The following is a 26,880-nucleotide window of genomic DNA, read 5'->3' on the forward strand; positions in this document are numbered from 1 at the left end:
GAGGCTACAAATTCTATTGTGATTAAGCTGCTTTGCTCTCTGAGGGAGCTGCTGGTGGGATTCTCAGATCAAGCCTGGACATGGCACAGGACAAGTGACCCACACGCTGACCGAGGCCGCTCAGAGGAACCCGCCTTCCTTCAAACCAGCTCAGCCGCCACCTGCCATCTAAGGCTCACCTCATCCTGCCAATGCAGTTCTCTCTGTATGTGTATTTGTCTCTGTCACTCTCTGTTTCTGTTTTCTCTCTCTCTCTCTCTCTGTCTGTCTATCCCCTTTAGACTCTTCTCTGTCTCTGTTTCTGTCTCTATCCCCTCTGTCTCTCTATCTCTCTGTTTCTATTTCTCTCTCCCTCCCTCTCTCTCTGTCTGTCTCTCTCTTTCCTCTCTCCTCTCTCTCCCTCTCCCTATTCCTCTCCCTCTCCCTCTCTTTCTTTCTCCCTCTCCCTCTGTCTATGTCTCTCTCTTCTTTCTCTCCCTCTCTCTCTCTCTTCTCTCTCTCCTTCCTCTGTCTCTGTCTCTCTCTCTGTCTTTCTGTCTGTCTGTCTCTCTCTCTCTGTCTCCTCTCTCTCCCTCTGTCTGTCTCTCTCTCTCTGTCTCTCTCTCCCCTCCTCTCCCTCTGTCTCTGTCCCTCTCTTCTCTCTCTCTCTCTCTCTCTCTCTCTCTCTCTCTCCTCTCTCTCCCTCTCCCTCTGTCGCTCTCTCTCTTCTCTCTTCTCTCTCTCCCTCTTCCTCTGTCTCTGTCTCTGGAGGACAGGCTATCTTTCATTTTCCTTTGGTAAACTCTAGCCCCTGACACAGGCCCTGGCACATCATGGGCCCTCAGTAACAGTAGGTTATAAAAGAAGGAAGTGAGTGCTGCTGTCCCTGTTTAACTAAAGTGGTAGCACTGGCCAGGTTTTAGCACTGATCCTCCCCAGCTTGGGGCCTCAGCACACCTCGGCCTCCTGGTCTCCCAGCTTCCACTGGGGCTCCATTCTCCACTCAGAGTCCAAATGAGTTTCTGTCCAGGTCACTTCTCCAGCCAAACACCCCAGGGGCCTCTGGGATGGCAGGCAGCCCCCTCCATCTAACTCCCAGGCCCAGTCTCCATCCCCCTCTTTATTCTCCCTCTACAATGTGGATGAGCTTTTGTTGCTGCTCCAACATAACCCTCCCATGTGGGCTCTAGTGACTCATTGGGCCTGGACTGCCCCCGCTCACTGCCCCCACTCCCTGCCCCGGCCTCAGAGCATCCCTCCCGTCCTTCAGCGTCCGCCCAGACACAGCCCTCTTCCTGCATGAAGCTCTGCCAGCTCCTCTCTCCATTCACCTTTCCACTTTGTTGTATCTATTTATTATGCACATCCCATCTCTCCCCAAAGGGTGGAAGCTCAGGAAGGGTAGACAGAGTCATCGTGTTCTCTGTATTCCCAGAGCCCAGCGTGGCTCCTGCAATCTGAAAGCCCCCTCAGACCTGAACCTCCACCCAAGGAGAGTAGCTCCGGGAGGCGGCCGGGCCAGGGACCCCGGCGGCCTCGTCTGCCCCATCTGTGCCCCTCCTGGGGAATGCTGACTTTGGCCAATGATTGTTTTCCTGTTTTCTGGCTCAGTGAACCGGCCCCATGTGGCTGCTCTTCCCAGCCAGGGCTGCCCTCTCTCATCTGCTCTGAATTGCTCTGCTCAGCCATAATTAATGGACCCGTCCAGTGACCCTTCCCCTCTTCTCTGCTCAATCTCTTAAAAGCATTATCTACTCCAAGGCCTCCAGAGCTCCATGACCACGCTGTGCCCCATGCTTCTGTTACCCTCTCAATCTATCGAGATGGCTCTCCCAAAGCAGCCGGGAGGCTCCGTGGATACATTTAACCTCGGTTTCTTCAACTGTAACATGGGGACAATAATAGCACTTTCCTTGTAGGACTGTTGTGAGGATTGGATGAGATTGTAATTGTAAAGCACAGTGACAGACACATAGTAAATGCTACATAAATGTTAGCTATTATCATTATTATTGTTTATATAAAGAAGTGGTTGGGTGGGCCAGTGCACAAATCACCGAGCCTGGAATCAGGAAGACCACAATCAAATCTGGTCTCAGATACTTCCTAGTTGCATGAAAGTCACTGTTTGCCTCAGTTTCCTCATCTGTAAAATAATAGGGTTGTGGTAGAGATCAGATAAGATGATATTTGTAAAGTGCTTAGCACAGTGCCCTGCACATAGTAGGTGCTGTGGAAAAGTTAGCTCTTATTATTTTCATCATTATTCATCATTATTATTGTTCAGATGTCATTTGAATCATCCAATCCAGTGACCATCTTCCTTCCCTCTGTGAAGCCTTGGCTACTTGTCCACCTTTCCTCCTTCCAATTCTCTCTCTGTCTCTCTCCCTCTCTCTGTCTTTCTCTTTCTATCTCTCTTTCTCTGTCTCTCTCTCCTCTCTATATCTTTCTCCCTCTCTCTGTATCTCTTTTTCTCTCTCTCTTCCTCTCTTGCTGTCTTTCCCTACTTTCTGTGTGTCCCTGTGTCTTTCTGTGTCTCTCTTTTCTCTTTCTTTCTCCCTCTCTCCACTGTCTGTCTCCCTCTCTGTGTCTCTTTCTTTCCCCCTCTTTGTCTCTGTGTCTGTCTCTTTCTCTTTCTATCTCTCTTTCTCTGTCTCTCTCTCCTCTCTATATCTTTCTCCCTCTCTCTGTATCTCTTTTTCTCTCTCTCTTCCTCTCTCGCTGTCTTTCCCTACTTTCTGTGTGTCCCTGTGTCTTTCTGTGTCTCTCTTTTCTCTTTCTTTCTCCCTCTCTCCACTGTCTGTCCCCCTCTCTGTGTCTCTTTCTTTCCCCCTCTTTGTCTCTGTGTCTGTCTCTTTCTATTTCTATCTCTCTCTGTATCTCTCCTCTCTTTTTTTCTCTCTATTTCTCTCTTTTTTCTCTCTCTCCTTCTCTCACTGTCTCTCCCCACTCACTGTATGTCCCTGTGTCCATCTCTGTCTCTTTTCTCTTTCTTTCTCCCTCTCTCTGTATCTCTTTTTCTCTCTCTCTTCCTCTCTCGCTGTCTGTCTCTCTCTCTTTCTCTCTCTCTCTCTCTGATTCTGTGTATCTATCTCTCTCTGTCTTTCTCTCCCCACCCTGTGTTTCTGTATCTGTGTCTCTCTGTCTCTGTCTTTTTCTCCTTCTTTTGATTTTAGGGACTTTACACTTTCCCTATTCTCCATCCACTTAGTTGCAACTTCAGACTTTCTTACCCCCTGCCAGCACATGGGGTAAAGCACTGGACTTGGAGTAAGGTAGACTTAAGTTCTAACCTTGCTTAGGTAGGAATTATAACATCCCCCATCTCCCAAAGTTATCGTGGAGATTACGTGAAATATATTACTTGAATAAAGCTCTTTGCAAACCTTAAATGCTATGGAGATGCTGCCTATTAAAAGCTTCAGCTTTATCACCCGTGTCTGACACCCTCAGTCTACAGGCCTTGGACATACAAAAGATTCGCTCCATCCCCAGAATGCTGGGCGGGATGAGGGTGCTATCCCGGTGGGGGCCTGTTACCCATTAGGAGTAGATGTGAAGAGTAGACCAGCCCAGAAAGAAGAGAACGAGCTTTGAGTTCCAAATGAGAGAGCCCCCCTGGAAGACATCATCTTGACTCAGCCGGAAATCCCGCCTTATTGGTCCCCTGGGGAGACTCACCTGACCTGTGGCTTGAAGGTTATAACAGATCACGTCCTCGTTGGCCATCGGGGTCCCATACAACAGAGCTCCCAGGAGCCAACACATCCCCAGAAGCAGGTCCGAGAAACTCAAGCACAGAAGGGGTCTCACCTGTTAAAGCAAAGGGAGGCAGTGTTTATGCAGGAAGGGAAGAGCTACCGAAACCTGCAGAAGGGTTTCCAGTAAGGTTTGGGTTGGATTAGTTCACCTTTGAGGTCTCACATCCACTATTCAATTATCCATTATAATGGACCAAGCCATTATTCAAAAAGTATTTATTAAGCAGTTACTATGGTCTAGGCTCTGGAAACAGAAGTACAAAGAACAGAAGAATTTAACTACTAGGACCTTACAGAGCCAACAAAGATATGTAAAAGGGAATAAATATAAACACACTCAAAGCAGTTAAATACGAGGTGCTCAGGCAGGGAGAACACCAGCAGTTGGAGAGAATCAAGAAAAGTTTAATGCAGAGGATGGAGTTAAAGGAAGAGAGAAGCTCCACGAGGCACAAGTGAGAAGGGAGGACATTGCAAGCATGGAGCACAGCTAGTGCAAATGCATGGAGGGAGGAGATTCAGTGCTCTGTGCAAGGAAGAGGGAGAAGGCCAGTATGGCTAAAGTAAGAGAAGAGGAATAATAAACAACGATGCTTCAGAGAGTTTGGGGCCATACTGGTCAGAACTTTATCGCTAAACTGAAAAAGTTATCTTTACTCCTAGAGATTATGAGAAAGCATTGAAATTGATTGAGCATGAAATGATCAGCTCTAAACCTGAGGAAGAATCCTTAGATAACAGGGTGAAATCTGAGAGATGGGAGGCAGGACAACAATTAATACAAAAGGAGGTAAAGAAACTGGGATTCACACAGGTAGGTTAAATGACTTGCCCAGAGGTCGGAGAGCAAGCCAATGGGCATTTATTAAGCACTTATTGTGTACCAGGCACTCTGTCAAGCAGTGGGGATGCAAAGAAGGGCAAAAAACAGTCCCTGCCCTCAAGGAGCCTACAGCCTAATAGCAACTATGTACAAACAAGATATACATAGAAATAAACCCTAGAGGGAAGTTAGGAAGAATTAAGAGAGAGAATTTTATTTATTAAAAATTAGAGAAAAAAATTGGAACTCAAAATCTTACAAAAGTGAATGTTGAAAACCATCTTTTGGCAAAAATGTATTTTATTGGAAAAAACAGAAAAGAAATACAAAACAAAATAAAGCAAAAAAGGACATTGTCATGTGCCCAGCACAACATCAAGAAGGATTCAAAATATATAACAACAAATTACCAGATCAAGAATATATATATATATATATATATATATATACATATATAAATAGAAGAAATTATATTCATGAATATCCATTTTTTTCTTTACTTTCTTGTAAATTGTTCTTTGGTTCTCTGCTGCACACTTTATTTATTTTTTCCGCCCTTTCATTCCCTTCCACCCTGAAGCAAGCTACAATTAAGAAAAGATATATTTATGTATACATATATAAGTATATACATAACCCCCCCCATCCCTTTCCTATCCTTGCTTTCCTATCTTTGTTTTAATTCTGCTCCTTAACTTGCCTTGCTCCCACCCAAGGATCCCTCCCTTGTCTTCTTCCCCAATCCTTTGCTTCCCCATCTTCCCATCTCTCCACCCTTATTTCATATATACATATAATGTTGCCTATTGAACCCATCCCCTTTCTGAGTAGGTTTTCAGAACTACAAGCCATCTGCCCCCCTCTAATACCTCTGTGTCTATTCTTCCTCTGTACCTCATTTGTATAACATGATTATCATTTTTACCTTAACTGCTAATTTGTATTTTGAGCTACCCTACTGTTGATGTGAATTTTAAGCATATATATATTTCCCATGTTTAAAAAAAAATTTGTCCATGTTTAAACAAATTGTCCATGTTGAGTTTCTTGAAATTGACCTGATATTGACTCTTATATATTAAATTTTCTGTTAAGTTTGGGCTTAGTTGATAAAAAGTCTTGAAAATCTGCAAGTTCATTAAATAGCCATTGTTTTCTTATCCAACATTATAGATAATTTTCCTGGATATGATATTTTTTGGCCTAAGATGTAGTTCTTTTGATTTTTGGTAGATAGGATTCTAGGACCTGCCGTCTTTTATTGTGCATGCTGATAAGCCCGGTACAATTTTGATTGTAGCTCTAGTGTATCTGAATTGTTTTTTTCTTGTTTCTTGCAAATTTTTCTTTTTGATCTGGGGATTTTGAAATTTGGCAATATTATTCCTGTGTGTTTTCCACAAAGGATCTCTGTGAGGTGGTGATCGATGGATTTTTTTCTATTTGCCTCATATTCTATCACTCCAGGACAATTTTCTTAGATTATTTCCAGCACTGTGTTAAGGTTCTCTTTTTGGTCACAATTTTCTGGAAATCCAATTATTCTTATATTCTCTCTTCTTGATCTGTTCTCCAGATTTGTTGTTTTTCTTATAAGATGCTTCATATTCTGTTCTATTTTCTCATTCTTTATAATCTATTTTGTTCTTTTTTGATCTCTCATCACTTCACTGGCTTCCCCTTGCCTGATTCTAATTTTCAAAGAATTATTTTCATCTTTGAGACGCTGTATCTCCTTTTCTAATTGGTCAACTTTTTAAAAATAATCTTCTTGCTTTTCTTGAATGGTTTTTATTTTTTATTTTTAGTTTTTCCTCAATGTCTTTCATTCGACTTTTAAATTCTTTTTGGAGTTCCATAAATTCTCTCTGGGAAGAGAGCCATTTAACATTACTCTTTGGATTAGAAGATTTTTTTACTTCAGTGTCCTATTCTGAAGATGAACCCCAATCTTCCCTGTTCCCATGGTAAGTTTCTATGGTGGGGTTTTTCTTCTTTGTTCATTTTTGTTTGTTTGTTTTTAATAATAAGAGGTATTAGTGTAATTAGTTTAATCATGGAATGGGGAGATGGTACTTCTAGCATCACTTCAGTTCACCACCCCGACTAGGAACCCCAAACCAAAAAATCGCCCCTCCAGCAGACAGCTTTGTTCCTGCCCCACTACCTCTGCACTCCTGCTGTGCTGGTTCCTTCTCGTCCAAGGCCTCAGCTCTGCAGCATAGCTGGGCCTGGTGTTCCTTGATCAGTCAAGGTTCACTCTGTCTTCTAGTCCTTAGACCTGGACTCCACAAATAGTTGGGGAGGCTCCAGTCTTACCCTACTAGCCCCAGGAGTCCCCACTTGGCATTTCTGCAGAGCTAGCCCTGAGGTGTTTACACTTCAGCTTAATCCCCAGCACGGGATCTTTCTTCAGATCTAGTTGAGTTGTACAGGGAGGATCCCAGTTCTGTCCCAAATCTTCTTAATTTTCACCAATTTATGTTCTCCCTGAGGTGCGAATTTGTTCTTATTATGGGGGAAATCTGGAGAGTCTGAAATTTATCAACGTACTCTGCCATCTTTTCAGAATCCTCCCCCTTGAAAACCATCTCTGCACATCATTGGAAAAATAATATAGTGTTGGAGTAACACTTTCCAAAAATTAATTTGAGAGACTTACAAAAGGTTGCAAAAGACTTCCTGTAGAAGGTGGGATTTTAGCTGAAACCTGAAGGAATTGGGAGGGCATTCCAGACATGAGATACGTCAGGGCAAATGCCCGATGTTGGGAGGTGGAGTGTCTTGACCAAAGAAGGCCATTGTCATAAAATTACAGAGTAGGAAGGCAGGGAGGTAAAAGAAGACCAGAAGGAGGAGACAGGTTACAAGGAGCTTTGATCAGCCAACAGAGGGCTTTATATTTGACCATGGAGCAACTGAAGTTTTTTGAATGGAAGTATGATATGATCTATGGGAAAATCAACTTGACAGTTGAGTGGAGAGAATGGGGAGAGATTGGTGGCTGTGACAGGGGAGAAGGCAGAATCCTCAAGATTTGGCAATGTTATTAAGTTAGATAAGGGGATGGAAAGAGAATGGGGAATCCAGGACACTTGGGTTGTTGGTGTGGGTTAATGGTGATGCCCTTATAGTGATAGAAAATGAGGAAGAGGAGAAAGTTGGGGGGAAAGATAATGGGTTTAGTTTTGGACATGTTGAGTTTGAGATGTCTATGCAACATCCAATTTGAGAGCACCTAATGTGCTCCTCTAGACTCCTTTTCAAGACTTTAGTAAGAACCATCCACAACATCCCAAAGCAGTCCATTCTACTTCTCGCAATTCTCATTAGGATTTTTTCCATTACTTCAAGCCTAAATTTCTCTCTTTAAACCTTCCATTCACTGTTCCTGTTTTTGCCCTTTGGGGTCAAAGAGAATAAGAATAATCCCACGTGATAGCCCCAGAAATAATGAAGCTGCCTTTCATGTTCCATTCCTAGCAGCTTCAAATGCTGTGGACTTAAGGCCTTTCACCATCCTGGCCCCCTTCCTGTGAACTTATGAAAACCCTTCCTGAGGGGCAGCTAGATGTCACAGTGGAAAGAGCCCCAGCCCTGAAGTCAGGAGGACCCGAGTTCTAATCTGGCTTCAGACACTTAACATTTCCTAGCTGTGTGACCCTGGGCAAGTCACGTAACCCCAATTGTCTCAGGAAAAAAAAAAAGAAAAGAAAGAAAGAAAAAAAGAAAGAAGAAGGAAAAAACCCTTCCTAAAATGTGGTACTCAGGACTAGACTTAGTACTCCCAATGGGCTTTGACCAGGGCAAAGTGCAGAGAGCCAATTATTCCTTACCCCAGATACTACAGTTTTCTTAAGGTTGCCTAATGGATTGACTATCTGGCTGCTTGATCAGAGGGTTGAGTTTGCCAGCCTCTAACAAACCTAGACCTTCTTCACATGAACTGTTGTCCTCCATTTTGTACTCATGAAATTAATTTTCTGAAACCAACTATAAAATTTTATATTAAAATAAATTTCTTTTTTAGTTGATTAAAGCCAGCGTTTTTGCTTGGAAATTTTATTTTTTGCAAGTTTGCTGTCATGAGGAGAAATATGGTATATTGGAAAAGAGAGCTGGACTTGGATTCCTAGGACCTGGATTAAAATCTTGGTTCTGATATTTACTGTGCAACTTTAGGAAGAGACTTAATTTCCCTGGGTCTCAATCTACTCATCTAGACTAAATTAAATTCAAATCTGGTCTCAGATACTTATCAGCTGCATAACTCTGGATCTCTCTTTGCTTCAGTTTTCTCATCTGTAAAATGGGGATAATAACAGCACCTATCTCTCAGAATTGTTGTAAGGATCAAATGAGTTAAGATTTACAAAATACTAAGTATAATTCCTGGCACATAGTAAGAGTTTAATAAAAGCTTGCTCCCTTTCCTGCCCCCTCCTCATTTTTTCCACAAGAATTTCATCAAAGGTTTGCTACAATCTACACCCACAGCCTTTCCCTGATCTACCTGTCTTAACAACCCTGCCTGTGAAGGCAGAAAATGAAATTAGGCCGCCATGACCTGTAATTAATGGAGCCATGTGCTCATCGGTCTGTGATCAGTGCTTCCTTTTCTCAGTGTTCACTAACAATCCTTTCCATAACCTGTCCTGGCAATAATCAAAGTCAAGTTTGCTGGCCTCTAGTCTGCAGATTTCATTCTTTTCCTTTTTTGAACATTGGACAACATCTGCCTCCTCCAATCCTGCAGTAGTTTTCCACTTGCCCATGATCCCTCAAAGACTGACTCGTATGGCTCATGTTGTATTAAGCCACCTAGGGACACAATTTCCTGGTCGGTAGAGACGAGAATCTCATCATCCTCTGCCCTAGTCAGACTTCTAGAACACTGTGCTCAGCTCAGTACTTCTGGAAGAAAAAGTACAAACTGGAGCATAGTCAGGAAAGGGCCTAGGTTGGGGAACAGACAGGAGACTGTGAGTATCACTTGAAAGAACTGGGGATCTTTATCCTGAAGAAGGGAAAGCTCTGGGGGAGATGAGACCTGCCTTCAGGTATCTGAAAATTTGTCATTTGGAAACTCTTGTTTTCCTTGGCCCCAGAGGTGAGAACTAGGAAGAATGGCTGGTAGTTGGTTCCTTTATTAATTCACTTTTTCAAAAAGCAGTTAAGTGGTACAGCAGTTAGAGCTTTGAATCTGGAGTCAAGGAAGACCAATCCAGTCTCAGACACTTACTAGCTATATGGCCTTGGACAAGTCACTTAACTTGTCTGCCTTAGTTTTCTCACCTGTAAAATACAACTAATAATAGCATCTATCTTCCAGGATTGGCATGAGGTTCAAATGAGATAAAATTACTCAATGATTATTTCCTTCCTTTCTCTCCTGATCCTCACACTTATCAGTACCCTTTCCCCATCAAATTACTTGATATTTATATTGTGTTTATTTTCCAAATCTGGAAGAAATATCTTATATTTAATTTTATGTAAAAATTATTTTTTTACTTTTAAATTTTAATTTTAAATTTAATTAAATATTATTAATATTTATTAAACACTAATTATGTATCAAGCACTTTACAATCTTTCACAGACTATATAAATGCTATGGCATTCCATCTGCCATGCTGAGAGCTGGTAATACAAAGCTGTCTCTTGGCTCTACCGAATCAAGAAATTGATTGATTCAGTTTTTGATACTTTCTGAACTGCCTCAGTTGCCTCTCCTGTCTGACTGGTGGGCTGGAGGGCAGAGCAATAAGCTCTTCCCAAATCTTTCTCTTAGAGAAGGTTCAGATCTGAACTTTCCAGCTGACTCTCAGCTGCCCTGTTTGGTTTTGACTCCATGGAATATTATGGCCATACTCACCCCCCACCCTTGTGCCAGGTGTACCTTTGTATTCCCCCCCTTTATGAACTTTCTTTTACATGTTGTATTCCTCCATTAGATTGTAAATTCTTTGAGAGTAGTGACTGTCTTTTTTATTTTTATCTCCAATGACATGGTTGATGTTTAACAAATATTTACTTATCAAGCTTGATACATAGTTGGTGTTTAATAAATGTTTATCAAGCTTGATACATAGTTGGTGTTTAATAAATGTTTATTTATCAAACTTGATACATAGTAAGTGTTTAATAAATGTTTATTTATCAAACTTGATACATAGTAGGTGTTTAATAAATGTTTATTTATCAAGCTTTATACATAGTTGGTGTTTAATAAATATTTATCAAACTTGATACATAGTAGGTGTTTAATAAATGTTTATTTATCAAACTGAATCATTAAGGAAAAACAAATCTACACAGCAAATTAAGTACATTTCTTTCAGGCTTGGAAAGTAAGCACAATATAAATATGAAGTAATTTGGTGGGGAAAGAATACTAACAACTGTGGGTATCAGGAAAGGAAGGAAGAAAATAGTCATTGAGTACCTTCTACGTGCCAGGCACTGTGCTAAGCAGTTCCTATTGGTGATAACCTTTGACCTAAGCCTCAGGGGAAGCTAGGGACTCTCTGATGAGATGCATATCAGGCATGGGCTTAGAGGTACAGCTTGGATAAAGGTATGGAGATAGGAGATGTATAAAAAAATTATACACAATATATGTTAGGTATATAACAGGCCTGGAATGGTAAGCTAGAGGCAAATTTCATTATAGATAGGTTTAATGTAAGGAGAAATTTCCCAAGAATCTACTCAGGAAGCAGTGAGCTCCTCCCTCACTAGAGGTCTTCACTCAAAGGCTGACTGACCATTTTGTAGTGATTCTGGTGCTTTTTTTTGTTCAGGAAAACATTCATCTCTTTAGCTTCTGAATTTGTTTTTCCAGCTCTGAAATGATGTAATCCAACATTTTCCTTAAGATTCAGTTATCCCAGGGCAGCTAGGTGGTGCAATGGATAGAGCACCAGCCCTGAAGTCAGGAGGACCTGAGTTTCAATCTAGCCTCAGACATTTAACACTTCCTAGCTGTGTGACCCTGGGCAAGTCAATTAACTTCAATTGCCTCAGCAAAAACAAACAAAAACAAAAAATAACTCAGTTATGCCACTTGTGGAAAAGAATTTGCCAACCTATCTGTTTTTTTACTGGAGATGAAAAGGGATTGAGTGAATGCCCTCATGATGTGAAGGAATTACATTTACTTCTAGGTTGATGCTTTCCCACACCATACAACCACACAAATACAGAATCTCAGAATTAAACACTAAAACAGTGACCATGCAACCTAACCCAGCCCTGAAAGGAATCCCACACCTGGAAGTGTTCATCCAACTGAAGAGACTTCCAGTGGGAGGGGGATGCGGGGGCAAGGGGCTCACTATTTCATTCATTCAACAAGACTCTGCATCAGTCACCCCATTAGGCAACGAGGAACCAAATTTAAAAACAGGCACCTTGACTGAGTAGAAAGATGATGATTGAAATCAGAGGTCCTGGATTCAAATTCCACCTCTGCTATTTACTATTAGTATAACCTTAGTATGGCCTGAGGAAAATCAATTTACCATTTTAGGGCTCAGTTTCCTCATCTGTAAAACCAGGGGGTTGGACTAGCTGGTCTCTGGGATCCCCTCCAAATCCAAATCTATGATCCTACTGATATGATTTTGCTCTCTTCCCATCAGGAAGAAGCCTAAATTCTGTTTGTATAAAATAATGTGAGGTCAGAATCTATTGCTAATTCACCCAGTCTCCAATCTAGTTAGCATTTTATAGACATTCACAGCAACTTTTGAGACAACCTTGATGGGAATTTAGCTTTCCCAGACTGTCTTATTAAGTTAAGACTATCACGATGTGGCCCTCTTCAACAATGAGATGAACCATATCAGCTCCAATAGAGCAGTAATGAACTGAACCAGCTACACCCAGCGAAAGAACTCTGGGAGATGACTATGAACCACTACATAGAATTCCCAATCCCTCTATTTTTGTCCACCTGCATTTTTGATTTCCTTCACAGGCTAATTGTACCTTATTTCTAAGTCTGATTCTTCTTGGGCAGCAAAATAACTATATGGGCATGTATACATATATTGTATTTAACATATACTTTAATGTATTTAACACGTATTGGTCACCTGCCATGGGGGGAAAGGAGAGGGGGAAGGAGGGGAAAAATTGGAACAAAAGGTTTTTCAACTGTCAATGCTGAAAAATTACCCATGCATATATCTTGTAAATAAAAAGCTATAATAATAAATTTTTTAAAGTTAAGACCATCACTAAGACATGATAAACAGAAAGGAAGAACTTTCTTCTCAGACTATCTTGATTGGTCCTTCTTGATCGAGTGCCAGTATATTCCACCTAGCTCTCTGACTCCCTCTTGATTTCCTTCTTTTGTCCCGGAGAAACCCCAAGACCATATTTCTCTTATAAAGGATTTGATTTTTTCTAAATTCTCTTCACAAAGAGCGCACTCTGAGGCTCTTTCTCATAGTGCCTTCCTTTCAATGGCACCTTTCTCCTTACTCTACCCCATAACTCTGCTTAATCTAACCCACCAATCAATGGCTTTTTTCCACTTCACAGAGGACTTCTTTTCTCCTATCTGTGAGTTCCCCAGGGGAATCTATCTTTTCCTTACTAACTATATGCTCTCCCAATTCGATTTCCTATTTAGCACTCCTAGCGTCTATTTTATCTCTTTTTTTGTCTGCAAACTCTTCTGCCAAGTAAACTTTTCTTTTGGCAGAAAATGGCCATTGTGAATTTGTCACATGTCTATTTCAAACTAGATATGGCTACCTCAAACCCATCACTACTTTCATTCCACTGGGGAAAACCCTCAGAGTAATTGTTAAGAAGCTTTTCCTTCCATCCAGAAAAAAAAAAATCTTCCTTTTTGCAACTTGGTAGTGACCTTGGCCAACTTGCGTGTGTAACCTCCAGTGCCTTCTGGCCTGACTGAGCCTGGAGAGACGACAAACACATTCACAGATCCCACTGAGCTGTGACCTGCCCTGAGCTCGCTACTGTTAATAGATGAAAAATTAAAACCAAATAATAAAGTGTGAGGTAGAGGGGGCGGATGAGGGGTGAGGCTTCTGTGAACAAAAACATGAGTGGTCACAGCTCCAGGAAACAGCTCTGTTTGCCCAGGGAGTTGTTGGGAAGAGAAATGTACCAGAAGCCTCAGGCAAGGACGGGAGGGGGGTAAGGAAAAGTGCCCGGCTGTGCTCAAGTGGAAAACCACGTGCTCTGTAAACTGGAGATAAGAATCTACCAAACCATCAACAAGTATTTATTGAATTCCTACAGTTTGTATCATCCTTACCCTGGGGAGAACAGGTGCAAAGGAGGAGAAAACACACTCAAAAGGGAAAACCATGAAAATACTAAAGAAAAAACTTAAGTTCTGAAGGCAATAGAATGTTTGCATAGCCCCTTATATTAAGCTGAGAACAATGTTAGGAATTGAGGGCACAGGGAGTCTGTATAAATGTGTCCCAGGGATGTATCCCAGAAGGGTCTGGGCTCAGAGCCATCTTTTGGGTAAGGGCAGAGAGGACAGAAAGGTATGATACCAATCTGGGTGAAATCTGGCCCTCTACCCTTCCCCCTTGGAACATTTTTATCTGGGTAAATTCAGGCTAAAAAATGCAACATGGTAGAGTCAAAAAATGGCTGTGTTTTAACTGAAGGATCCCAGAGGTCGCCGAGTCCAGCCATAACTAAACAAATACTCCTTTATGGTACATTATCTACAAATGCTTGTCCATCTTTTGCTTTGTAGACATCAGAGATTTCCCTCCCTGCCAAGGCAGCTATGGGAATGCTCCCTTTTGGACTTCGGAATCAGAGTTCTGACTATGATTGGACTCCATGTCCAGCTCTGATACTTCCTCTCCAAATGACATTAAACAAACCAAAAGCATGCTGGTAAATGTTTAACAATCAGGTTCTCTCCAGTATGGAAAATACAAGCACCCACACTTTAGAGCTTAATTACGTTATGAATACTTTCTTAAATATACTTCACAAAGTCTAAATTCTAAACAGGCAATAAATCAGGCCTCAATTAGAGTAATTTCTGAGAGATAAATGTTCCCACTGAAAATTTAATGGGTTTCAGATGAAATGAAGGGATTGGACCAAATGACTTTTAAAGAAGCATGATATATAAGCACTGACTCTGCAGTCAGAAGATGTGGATTCAAATTCTATATTATCTAATTTTTAAATTTTCTTTTTCTTTTTTTATTAAAAGCTTTTTATTTACAAGTTATATGTATGGGTAATTTTACAGCATTGACAATTGCCAAACCTTTTGTTCCAATTTTTCCCCTTCCTATATTATCTATTATCTGATCTTGGTCAAATCATTACCAATCATCTCCCTTATCTCTTTCTCCCATCCCAGACTTTTGGTTTCCTCATCTGCAAACAGAGGGAATTAGACTGAATAGTCTCTAATAGAGATCTCTTCTAACTCTAAATCTGGGATCCTATGATTCTTTCAACAATTATAGTTATTAAGCACTTACTAAGTATTTAGTGTGCTCACCTATGTAGTGCTATAGTACATAGAGTACCAGGTTTGGAGTTAGAAAAACTCATCTTCCTGAGTTTAAATCTGGCCTAGGAGAGTTACTAGCTGAGTGACCCTGGGCAAGTCATTTCACCCTGTTTGCCTCAGTTTCCTCATCTGTAAAATGAGCTGGAGAGGGAAATGTCAAACTTTGCCAAGAAAACTCCAAATGGGGTCACAAAGAGTTGACAGAACTGAAATGACTCAATAACAAGAAGTATCTAGTGCTGGGAACACAAAGGCTAAAGTGAGCTTGCCCCTGCCCTGGAGGAGTTTACATTCTATTGGAAGTATTGGAAGGTACAATCTATTCACAATATGTACAAAAAAATCATGAAAAGAGAGAGGGGGGAGTGAGGAAGAGAGAGAGAGAAAGAAAGAGAGAGAGAGAGAAATCGTGTGTGTGTGTGTGGGGGGTATTAACAACAAGAGCAAGTAGGAAAAGGGTCTTGAAGGAGGTGGTACTTGTGACAGACTATGCACTAAGAGAAAGAAATGAGGAAAGAGGAATTTCCAAGAGGAGGGAACAGTCAGGACAACGGTCCAAAGGTTGGAGGTGAGATTCCAGGCTCTGAGAACAACTAGGACAATTTGTCTGGAAATAGGATAAATTAAGAATAATATAAAAATCAGTCTGGAAAACCAGGCTAGGGCAGATTGTGGAAGCTTTGTCATCAAAGGATAATAGATTTAGAGCTGGAAGAAACCTTAGAAGTTCATCAACGTGTAATGAGGAAACTTGGACATCGAGAGGTTAAGCTCTGACTTGCCCACAGTTAAATTGCATCGGGGGCAGTATTTGAACCCAAGTTTTCCTGCCTCTAAGTCCAATGCCCTATGCAATTTTCGTTCCTTCAGAGAGGCAATAGGGAGCCCCTGAAGTTTATTCAGTAAGGGATTGACCAGATGACTTAGAAGTGTTGTAGAAATGTCATGTTGGCAAGTATGGAGGATGGAGTAGAGGGGACCAGTTTGGAGGTATTCCAACCATCAGGGAGGAATAGGGGTCAGAACAAAGAGGGCTGTAGCATACATTAAAAAAATCTAGAGATATAAGAAATATCATGGAGATAAAAGCAACCAGACTTGGCAACTGATTGGTCATCAGAGGAATGAGGGAAAGGAAACATGGATGACTCCTAGGTTACAAACCTGGGTGGCTGGGAAGGATGGAGGGGGTTTGGATGAAAAAAGGGAAGAGGCGAGGGGGTTCATGGAGAAAAATTCTGTTTTGTTTGTGTTAATTTGGGACACCTCTGGCAAGCCATTGGATAAATGTCCAACAAATTTGTTGGAGATTTGGGATCAGGACTTGGGAAGGAAATGAAAGTTACATGGATTTGGGAAGTGCCTGAATGATAAGGAGAATTGAACCATGGGAGATGATGAGGAGAGAGGAGTGAGGACATGGCCCTGGAGATAGGGATATGGGCAATGAGCCTCAAAGACCACTGAGAAGGAAAGTTCAGACAAGTAGGACAGAATAATGTCATAGAAGGCCAGCCAAGAGGAGAGGCTGGTGAATAAGGTCAGAAACTAGAGAGAAGTCAAGAAGACTGAGAAAAAGCCCTTGGATTTAGCAATAAAGACATCATTGTGGTCTCAGACCCTTAACACTTCCTAGCTGTGTGACCCTAGGCAAGTCACTTAACTCCAATTGTCTCAGTTAAAAAAAAAGACATCATTGGTAACATCTGAAAGAATAATTTCAGCTGATTTGTGGAAATGAAGACCAGATTGCAAGGAGTAGAGAAATGGTGAATTGCACAAAAGTAGACAGCTTTTTCTATAATCTTAAAACCATTGATTTACAGTTTGAAGTAATCTTAGACATCATTTAGCCAAACTTCATTTTACATTTGAGAAAACTGAGACCCAGAGTAATCCAATGACTTGTCCAACATCATAGAGGTGGCAAATAAATAAATTCAAAACTCAGAGGGCAGAATTCAAACTCATATCCTCTATCTCCAAATTGAGCACTCCAGCTGGCTGTGAAAGGAAAGATGGCAACCTGAAGAGATCCAGGTTCCACTGAAGCTATTCAGCACAATGGAGGAGCCCTTGGAATGGTCACAGGCATAGGAAAGCAGCCAGTGAATAAAAAGATTAAAAATTAGGAAGGGACAAGCTAGAGAAAGACAAGAGAAACAATGGGATCAAAGACACAAGCAGACAAACTGCCATTGGCAAAGAAAAAAAATCACACTTTCCTCTGAAACTGAAGCAAAGGAAGAGAGAATGGGGATATACTGAGAAAGTCTAGAATTGGAGAAAGGAGGGAACTTCCAATGGACAGTCTCAATCTTTTCAGTGAAACAGGTGGGAGAAGATACCGTAGAAGGATTGGGACATAAGACAAAAATCAGGAAGACTTGAGTTCAAATCCAGCCTTAGAAATCTTACTAGCTGTATGATCTAACTCTGATTGCTTTGCCTCCCCCCCCAAAAAAAATCCTCTATGTCCTTGGAATTCAAGCAGCCTTGATAGGAGAGCTGGAGAGTTAAGTATTTTGCCATTTCCTTCTTTCCTTCTTTCTGTCTAGCTAACTTCTGAGTCACCACCCAGTCAGCAAGTGACATAGTACCACCTAATTCTTTTTTTTTATTAATTTATTATTATTATTATTATTACTGAGGCGATTGAGGTTAAGTGACTTGCCCAGGATCACACAGCTAGGAAGTGTTAAGTGTCTGAGGCCAGATTTGAACTCAAGTCCTCCTAACTTCAGGGTTGTGCTCTATCCACTGCACCAACTAACTGCCCTGTACCATCTAATTCTTGAAAAACATCCAGTCTAGGCACTGATCTTTCTTTAACAAAGGATCATGGCTTTACATTAGGAAGGACCTTACAGACAATCAAAGTGACTTCCCTAAAGTTCATATCTAACCATGTCACCCAATCATATTCATTAAACTCCAATGGCTTCTTATTACATCTGGGATCAAATAGAAACCCTTCCATGGGTCATTCAAAACTTTTCACAGCCTGACCACAATTACCTTTCCAGATCCACCTCTCCTTATTCTATAGTCCAGATAAACTGTTCTTCATACAGAACACATCTCCTTTCTCCATACCTTTGCACTGGCTGTTCCTCCTGCCTAAAATGCCATTCCTCATTCTTGAATTCTTAGTTTTCTTCACTATTCAAATAACAGTCATCACCTACATAAGGCCTTACAGGATTCTGTTTCCCAACTACTAATGCCCTAAAATTAAATTGTATCTATACATATAGACATATTGTATCATTCTATAGTATATATTGTATCTACTATATATTGCATATTGGTATATACTACATATACACTGTATCTATAAGTATATAAATATATAGTATTTATTACATATTGTATATAATATAAATTGTATATACATTATATATACATAGTATGTTGTATCTATAGATATATGGATATATTGTATCTATTATATATAGTATACGCACATAGTATACATTATATCTATAGATATATGGACATATTATATCTATTATATATATTTTGTATGTGTACATAATAAATATTATATCTATAGATATATTGTATCTAGTATATATTGCGTATACTATAAATTGTATATATATTATATATACATGGTATATACTTTATAAATATATGAATATTTTTTATCTATTATATATAGCATATGTACATAATATATGTTGTATCTATAGATCTATAGACATTGTATCTAGTATATGTTGTATATTAGTAGATGTAGTATGTATTATAGCTATAGACATATAGGTACATTGTATCTATTATATATTATAAATTATATATATATTGTATATTTACATAGTATATATTATCACATTTTTAGATATATGATATATTGTATCTATTATGTATTATGTATGCTATATATTATATACACACATATATTGTATATATACATAGTATACATTGTATCTACAGACACATGGACTATGGTATCTATTATTTATATATATATATATATAGTATATGCACATAGTATATATTGTATCTATAGATATGTAGATATATTCTATCTAAACTATGTGTGAAAAGTTAACTCTTTGGTTAGATTATAAACTCCTGGAATGGATTCACTACAGTTTTTTTGTCCCCAGCAGCTAGCACAGTGCTTGGTACATAGTAGGCACTTAATGAATGCTTGTTGAAGTTTGTTTTAGATTTTTTTCTCCCTGAGAAGGGGTTGAAGGGAAGAAAAATAGATGTTTGATCATTGGAAATAAATAGTTTTTGAAACCCTTGTTGACTGATCAAATCCAACTTCCTCACTTTTCAGAATTAGTAACTGAGGTCAAGAGAGGCAAGACGATACAAAGGAAATATGAGAGAAATTCCGTCCTCCCACATTTTAAAATCTAACTGAGGGAACAGAACCGACATGTGCCAAATGAAGAAACAAACTGTTCAGAGTTGAGAGAGCAAAGATTCAACCTGAGGCCCAGGGCCTCCAAATCCAGCAATCTCTGCATTGTTTGGTGCTTCCTTAGCATTAGCCTTAGTCCCACACTGGATCAGAAGGTCATGTTCCCTCTTTCCTTCTGAAGGGCACTTCAGCCTTCCCTGAATCACGCTTTCACAATCCTTGACCCACCTCAGGACTCAAACTCCCACAATGGAAAGGAACATTAGGAAAGTTTGAGTCAGAGCTCAGTCACAGACAATCACTGACCCATGGAAGTAGAAGATTCTCCCATCCTAGGGTCATTTTCTAATCCCCCCCGCCCCCTGTTTCCTGTTTCCATCAGGATGAGTTTCAGCCTCCACAGAAGCTTCCCTTGAAGTTGTCAGCAGAGCCTTCATTGATCGCTCTGATATATCCATGCTCAAACACCTTCCCTGGCTCTCTATTACCTCTAAGACAAGACATGAGAATCTTTTTGGCAGTTAAAGCCTTTCTTGACCAGATTTCATCTTCTGTGGCAGCATTACAGAAGTGGACAGCCTCAAAGCCTGTGAGTCCCACCTCTGCCATCTATCCACCATGTGATACTGGGAAAGGTACCTAACTTTTCAGTAACTCAGTTTAAAGTAACTCTGGAAGCCAATGGTTCTCACAGTATAGAGCAGGGACTTCTGAGATTCTCCAAGACCTTTTAGGAGGTCCAATGAGGTCAAAACTATTTCCTAATGATAGTAAGCTATTTTAACTTCTACTAGGGTAATTATTGATTGGTATAACCCACATTAAAAAAAAGTTCTTTAGGTCCCACAATGATACTTAAAGGATAATACTTAAAGGCATAAAGGGGTTCTGAGGAGAAAAAGTTTGAGAATCACTGTTCTGAGTCAGTAAATTGCATAAAAAATGCCAACCTGTTGGCAGAAGATTTTTCCTCTTTATACCAGGATAATGACAGGGTTGATCCTTCTTCCTGCCCACAACCTGACATGACCATAACTTTCTAGTCTGTTTTCCTACTACCCCCCCCCACCCTCAAGTGCTTTCTATATCCCAGGGAAACTGGTCCTCTCCCTGATATTCCATCTTCCTTTATCCATTCCTTTTCAAGGCCTGGCTTCCAGGTCTAAAATACTTTACTCTTCATCTCTACCCAGAGTGTCAATCAAGATACACACACCAGCCCCCTTCTCCAGGAGCTAATTGTTGATCCCACCTGTTGTTAGCCCCCTCTACCTAACCTGGCACCGAAGGGCAGCTAAGCGATGCAGTGGACAGAGTTCAGGCCATGGAGTTGGAAAGACATGAGTTCAAATCCAGCCACAGACATTTACTAGCTTTGTAACCCTAGGCAAATCACTTCACTCTGTTTGCCTCAGTTTCCTTATCTGTAAAATGATCTGGAGAAGGAAATGTCAAACCATTCCATTATCTCTACCAAGAAAACCTCAAATAGGGAAATATTTGAAGACATGACTAAAGAACAAACTTATCCTGAAATTTCTTTGTTTATTTTCTACATTTTATTTATTCATATGAATATATTTCATATTTACTTATACTGCATCATATTATTTTATTTTCCCTTAATACAATGCAGCAGGACCCAGCCAGGTTTTTTGGCAGTCTGGCCCCCTGGCACATAGCTGGGGATTTATAAATGCTGTTTGATTTGAATTAATAGAACTGACCTAACTCCTGGCTATATCCTATCAATACCTGAGTATGTTAAGAATCCTAGATTTCATCAGATCTAGGTTGCCTCTCTATGATATGGCTCCTACACCCTCCTAAAGCTTGTGAGATGATCTTCAAGAGCTGCTGTGGTCAAAAAGGTCATACCTGAAGTCAACATGGTAATAAATGTCTCTGAATTTAGTCCAACTGATCCTTAGACCACAAACAGTCCATTTATCTCTGGGTCAAAGCCCATTTATTAAATAGTTCTAGTTATTAAAAAAAAATTCCCTTGCATCAAGTATCAATGTGTAGATGTTCAGTCATTTCAGTCATATCTGACTATTCATGACCCATTTAGGGTTTCTTGGCCAAGCTACTGGATTGGTTTCCCATTTCCTTCTCTATATCATTTTACAGATGGGGAAACTGAGGCAAACAGGGTGAAGTAACTTGCTCAGGGTCACACAGCTAGAATGTAAACTTATGACTCCTGTATAACTTTTGACTCCAGGCTCAGAGTATGCCCTACGGCACCACCTAGATGCTTGTGTCTCAATTTGCATCTCTGCAACTTCCATTCTCCAATTTCCTCATTAGTAAAAATTAGTAAATTAAATTAGTAAAAAAAATAGTAAAAATAGAATTATCTCGATGTAAAGGAGAGAGTGCTAGACTTAGAATGAGAGAACCTGGGGTTCGGATCCCAGCTCTGCCATTTGTTTGAGGCAGAATTTGAATCCAGGCCTCCCAATAAGGCCCCATGGTATAGTGGATAGCAGTTGACCTCAAAGATTTGGGATCAGAGGGCCTGAGTTCAAATTCCAACTCCTCCTGTATGATCTAGGACAGCAATAATGGCAACAAAAATAATGGTAACATTTATATTGCCCGGAAGTTTGCAAAGCAATTGATTCATTATTTTATTGGATCCCCATTTGAAGGAATATGACCTTATGAGTTATGAGTTAGCCAGAAACCCATCATTCTGAAAGAGGAAATCAACTTTTTCACCTCCTCAGATCATTTCCCTCTTCCTTTTCATAAATTCATCATATCCCTAGCTTGGGTATCACTCCCCTCCCCAGTTCCTCCCAATCCTTTTCAGTTTCTTTTTATGTCTTGACTTCTGTATTAGATTGTAAGCTCCTTGAGGGTATACTGTCTAATGCCTTTTTTTTGTATTCTAACACTTAGCACAGTGCCTGGCACACAACAGGTCCTTCATACCTATTTACTGATTCTGATTCTGTTTTTCTTTTTTCTTTCTTTTCTTTTCAAGGGAATAAGGATTAAGTGACTTGCCCAGGGTCACACAACTAAAAACGTGTCAAGTGTGAGGTCAGATTTGAACTTGGGCTCTCCTGACTCCAGGGTTGGTGCTCTATCCACTGTACAATCTAGCTGCCCCATTATTAACTCTGATTTAACAAATGAGGAAACTGAGGCTCAGAGAATTTATATAACTTACCCAGTGTCACAAAGCTAATCAGTGTCTACAGCAAAATTTGAACTTAGCTCTTCCCAACTCCAACTCCCCTGCTCCATCCAGTATTCTTCCACTGTTTCTTTGGTTGAATGATCTCAACTGTACCTTATTTTTCTCTTTTGTATAACGCAGGAGTTGAGCCAAATGATCTCTAATATCCCTTCCAGTTCTAAATCAACATCCTGGTGAGTTTGAGCTGGAAAGGATCTTTGAACTCATCTGGTTCAGTTCCCTCATTTAACAGATGAGGAAGCAGGCTCACAGGTGGTGACTTTTCCCAGAATCACACAGCCAGAACATTAGCAGAGCTGGGGTTACAACTGTATCCAAGTCTAGTGCTAGCTTTCCAGGGTGTTGTAGTGACAGGCTTTGGGAAAGTGTAGAATGCTATAAGAATATGAGCCACTCAAGGAACTGGAAACTAAGTGGCTGCCCATCAGTTAGGGAATGGCTGAATGGGTTATGGTCTATGAATGTTATGGATATTATTGTTCTGTAAGAAATGACCAACAGGCTGATTTCAGTGAGGCCTGGGGAGACTTACATGAACTGATGCTGAGGGAAATGAGCAGAACTAGGAGATCATTGCACATGGAAACATCAATATTATGCAATGATCAATACTGATGGCATAGTTCTTTTCAACAATGAGGTGATCCAGGCCAGTTCCAACAGACTTTTGATAGAGAGAGCCATCTACATCTAGAAAATGGGCTGAATGTGGATCACAACACAGAATTTTCATTTTTTGTTATTGTTTGCTTGCTTTTCTTATTTCTCAATTTTTTTTCTTTTTGATCTAATTTTTCTTGTGCAGCATGATAATTGTGGAAATATGTATAGAAGAATTGCATATTTAACATAAATTGGATTACTTGCTGTCTAGAGGAGGGGGTGGGAGAAGGGAGGGAGGAAAATCTGGAACACAAGGTTTTTTAAGAGTGAATGTTGAAAACTATTTGGGCATATATTTTGAAAATAAAACGCTATTATTTTTTAAAAAATGAAATAAAATCAAAGAGGAAAAAAGTACAGTGACAAAAGTAGAAATGATAGCTGATAACCTGGCATCTGGAGAAGAGAAATAAAAATAAAAATAGCGAATTCCATTGCTATATAATTATAAAAAAAGAATATGAGCTACTGTTATTATTAATATTACTACTGCTCTTCTAATGTTTTTCTTGAGCTGTTAGGGCAAGTTGGCCTAGATTTACATCCAGTTTTAGCTGAACTGGAGGCAGATTTTTCCTCATCCTCATCAGACCTGACATAAGTCTCCATATATCATGAGTGCCATGTAATTAGCATTGCCCAACTAACAAGCTGATTTGTATATACACAGATAAGTATCTGCCCATTGGCTGCCATTTGACATTAAGCAAATAACTTAATCTCCCTAAGCAGCCAAGTGACCTGGAAACAGGCACATCTGAATTCTAATCCTGCCTCAAGATTCCTCAGGAATCCTGTCCCATTTATATCAGCCTCAGTTTCTTTCCTGAAAAATGGGAATAATAAAAACAGTGACCTCCTAGGATTGTTGTGCAGATAAAAGGAAATAATATTTGTAAAGCATTTTGTTCCATAAATGCTAGCTAGCTAGCGGTTTCCTTAACTGTAAAAATGAGGGGATTAGACTAGATGGCCTCTGGGTCCTTTCCAAACCTAGCTCTATGATTTTATTATTCCAAGAACTCAATCATAAAAATACTCAGAACCTAAACAAAAGTAGAGGTCTGCTTACCTCTGGGGACTTCATTATATTCTGGAAGATAGTATAGGCAATGATTGAACTTGATCCTATAATGCTGGGAGAAAAAAAAGAGTCATTCATTAATCAAGAGCCATTTAAAGATATTGATCTAGAGAATCAGTGAAGAAACACATTTTTTCCCTCTGAGTAAAACAGTGGAGAGCTATTAGCGTAGAATATTGTATGTACCCTCAGGTGTGGGCACTGTGTAGTTAGATTTTTTAACAGTTTTTCTTTGTTACAAGAGAGGATTGTAAGTGGGGGTGAGGCTATATCAGGACATGACTAATTAAAAAGTAAGTGGCCTTGTTTGGCCAGCAAGCATAACTGTAAGGAGGTTTTGCAAGAAATGACTAGAATGGGGCAGCTAGGTGGTGCAGTGGATAGAGCACCAGCTGGTGTCAAAAACGTAACACTTCCTAGCTGTGTGACCTTGGGCAAGTTACTTAACCCCAATAAAAAGAAAGAAAGAAAGAAAGAAAGAAAGAAAGAAAGAAAGAAAGAAAGAAAGAAAGAAAGAAAGAAAGAAAGAAAGAAAGAAAGAAAGAAAGAAAGAAAGAAAGAAAGAAAGAAAGGAGGGGGAGGGAGGGAGGGAGGAAGGAAGGAAGGAAGGAAGGAGAGAGAGAGAGAGAGAGAGAGAGAGAGAGAGAGAGAGAGAGAGAGAGAGAGAGAGAAAGAAAGAGAGAAGAAAGAAAAAAGAAATGACTAGAATGTTGAATATGGAATAAAAAAGACCTGGATTTGAATCCTACACTTAAATAAATAGCTGTGTGCTCTTGGGAAAGGCACTGTACCTTAGGTTTCTCCTCTTTAAAATGATGGGGTTGTGCCTGGGAGCTTTCCTCTAGCTTTTCATCTATGACACTCTGCTCCTATAGTACAACTTATTAGTTAGCTTAACTTCTGCCTGCCTCAGTTTGCTCATCTATAAAATAGGAATGATAATAATAGCAACAACTTCCCCAGGATTATTATGAGGATCAAATAGGTTGGTAGACATAAGTCAAATAGGTCCACAAACCTTAAAGTACTCTAAATATTTCAGCTAATGCTTTAAATGTCAACCATTCCATTGGGGGGGGGGGGGAAGAGTCTCAACCTGGTTGCATCATGCTTTACTTTTGAGATATCATTAGGGGAAAGAACACTAGACCATTCTAAAGGGAAGAACATTATGACAAAACAGGTCTAGCTTTGCTAAGACTCAGCAAAGTCTTCCCTACCTTAGCCAGGTAAAATGGACATACATACCTGAGAGTGGCCATGACAAACTGAATCCATTGTATTGAAGAAAAAACCTAAGTAGGGAAAGAAAAGGAGAAATATGGAAGTAAGGTTTTCAGTGGGAAAAAACCAAAACCAAAAATCTAAGAGCTAGAAGAGATTCGAGTTCTGATCTAATTTCTTCATTTTCCAGATAGAGAAACTGAAGCTCGAGATCATAAGATTACAGAGTTGCAAGGGACTTTAGAGCCCACCTAGAACAATTACTCATGTTATAAATGAGGAAACTGAGACCTAGAAAGTTAAAGTAACTTGCCTAAAATCATTGGATCCTACCTCTAAGACACTAATTCTTGTCTGGGGCACATTAACTTGATTTTAAAAAACATTTTGATAACTATATGTTATAATCAAGTTTCCTTTGTAACCCTACATATTTTATTTTATGCATTTAACAACATAATTCTGAGAAGGGTTCAGAAGTTTCACCATACTGCCAAAGGGATCTATGACAAAAAACGGGTTAAGAATTCCCGCTAGAAGGAACCTTAGAGATCATCTACCCCAGCTCTCTTATTTTATGGATGAGGAAACTTTGCCCAGAGAGGTCATACAGAGTGCAAGGAGGCAGAGCTTGGATTTGAACCCAGGCCCTCTGACCAGAAGCCTGCTTCCAATGTCACTTAGCATCACACAACTGTCTAACCAAAATCAAACCATAAGCATTTATTAAGTGCCTACTATGTGCCAGATATTCTGCTAGGCGTTTGGAGATACAAATATCAAGCATGAAACAATTTCTGCAATGAGTTTACATTCTAATCAAGGAGATAAGCACAAATATATAGAATAAATATAAAGAAAATAGACCTAAATAAATACAAGACAGCTAAAAGCAAGGCAGTTGAGGAAGGCTAGGAACCACCATAGTTCATAGAGAACTGGAACTGCTCAGGAAGACTTATCTTCTTGGGTTCAACTCTGGCCTCAGATAGTTACTAGCTATGTAACCCTGGGCAAGCCCTTCACCATTTGTCTCAGTTTCCTCATCTGTAAAATGGACCGGAAAAGGAAATGGCCAACCACTCCAGTATCTTTTCCAAGAAAAACACAAATGGGGTCATGAAGAGTTGAACACAACTGAAATGACTCAACAAGAATAGCAACAGTTTGGGGAGGGAGGACACTAGGAGCTGGGGGATCAGTAA

At 40.0% G+C, this 26,880-nt stretch overlaps 1 protein-coding gene across 2 annotated transcripts in view; it reads right to left on the reverse strand.

Annotated features, from left to right (window-relative positions):
- TMEM116 (transmembrane protein 116) overlaps positions 1-26,880 on the reverse strand; it is a 69,970-nt gene that overhangs the window by 26,774 nt on the left and 16,316 nt on the right. For both annotated transcript variants that reach the window (XM_003761138.4, XM_031948607.1), the window contains exons 2-4: positions 25,700-25,746; positions 24,440-24,503; positions 3,664-3,795 (exon numbers count right to left, since the gene is read on the reverse strand). In XM_003761138.4, the coding sequence (XP_003761186.1) occupies positions 3,664-3,795; positions 24,440-24,503; positions 25,700-25,713 (210 nt within the window). In that variant the 5' untranslated portion in view covers positions 25,714-25,746. The remainder of the gene's footprint in view (positions 1-3,663; positions 3,796-24,439; positions 24,504-25,699; positions 25,747-26,880) is intronic.

This window comes from Sarcophilus harrisii, chromosome 1 (genome assembly GCF_902635505.1).
Source record: "Sarcophilus harrisii chromosome 1, mSarHar1.11, whole genome shotgun sequence".
Taxonomy (NCBI): Eukaryota; Metazoa; Chordata; class Mammalia; order Dasyuromorphia; family Dasyuridae; genus Sarcophilus; species Sarcophilus harrisii.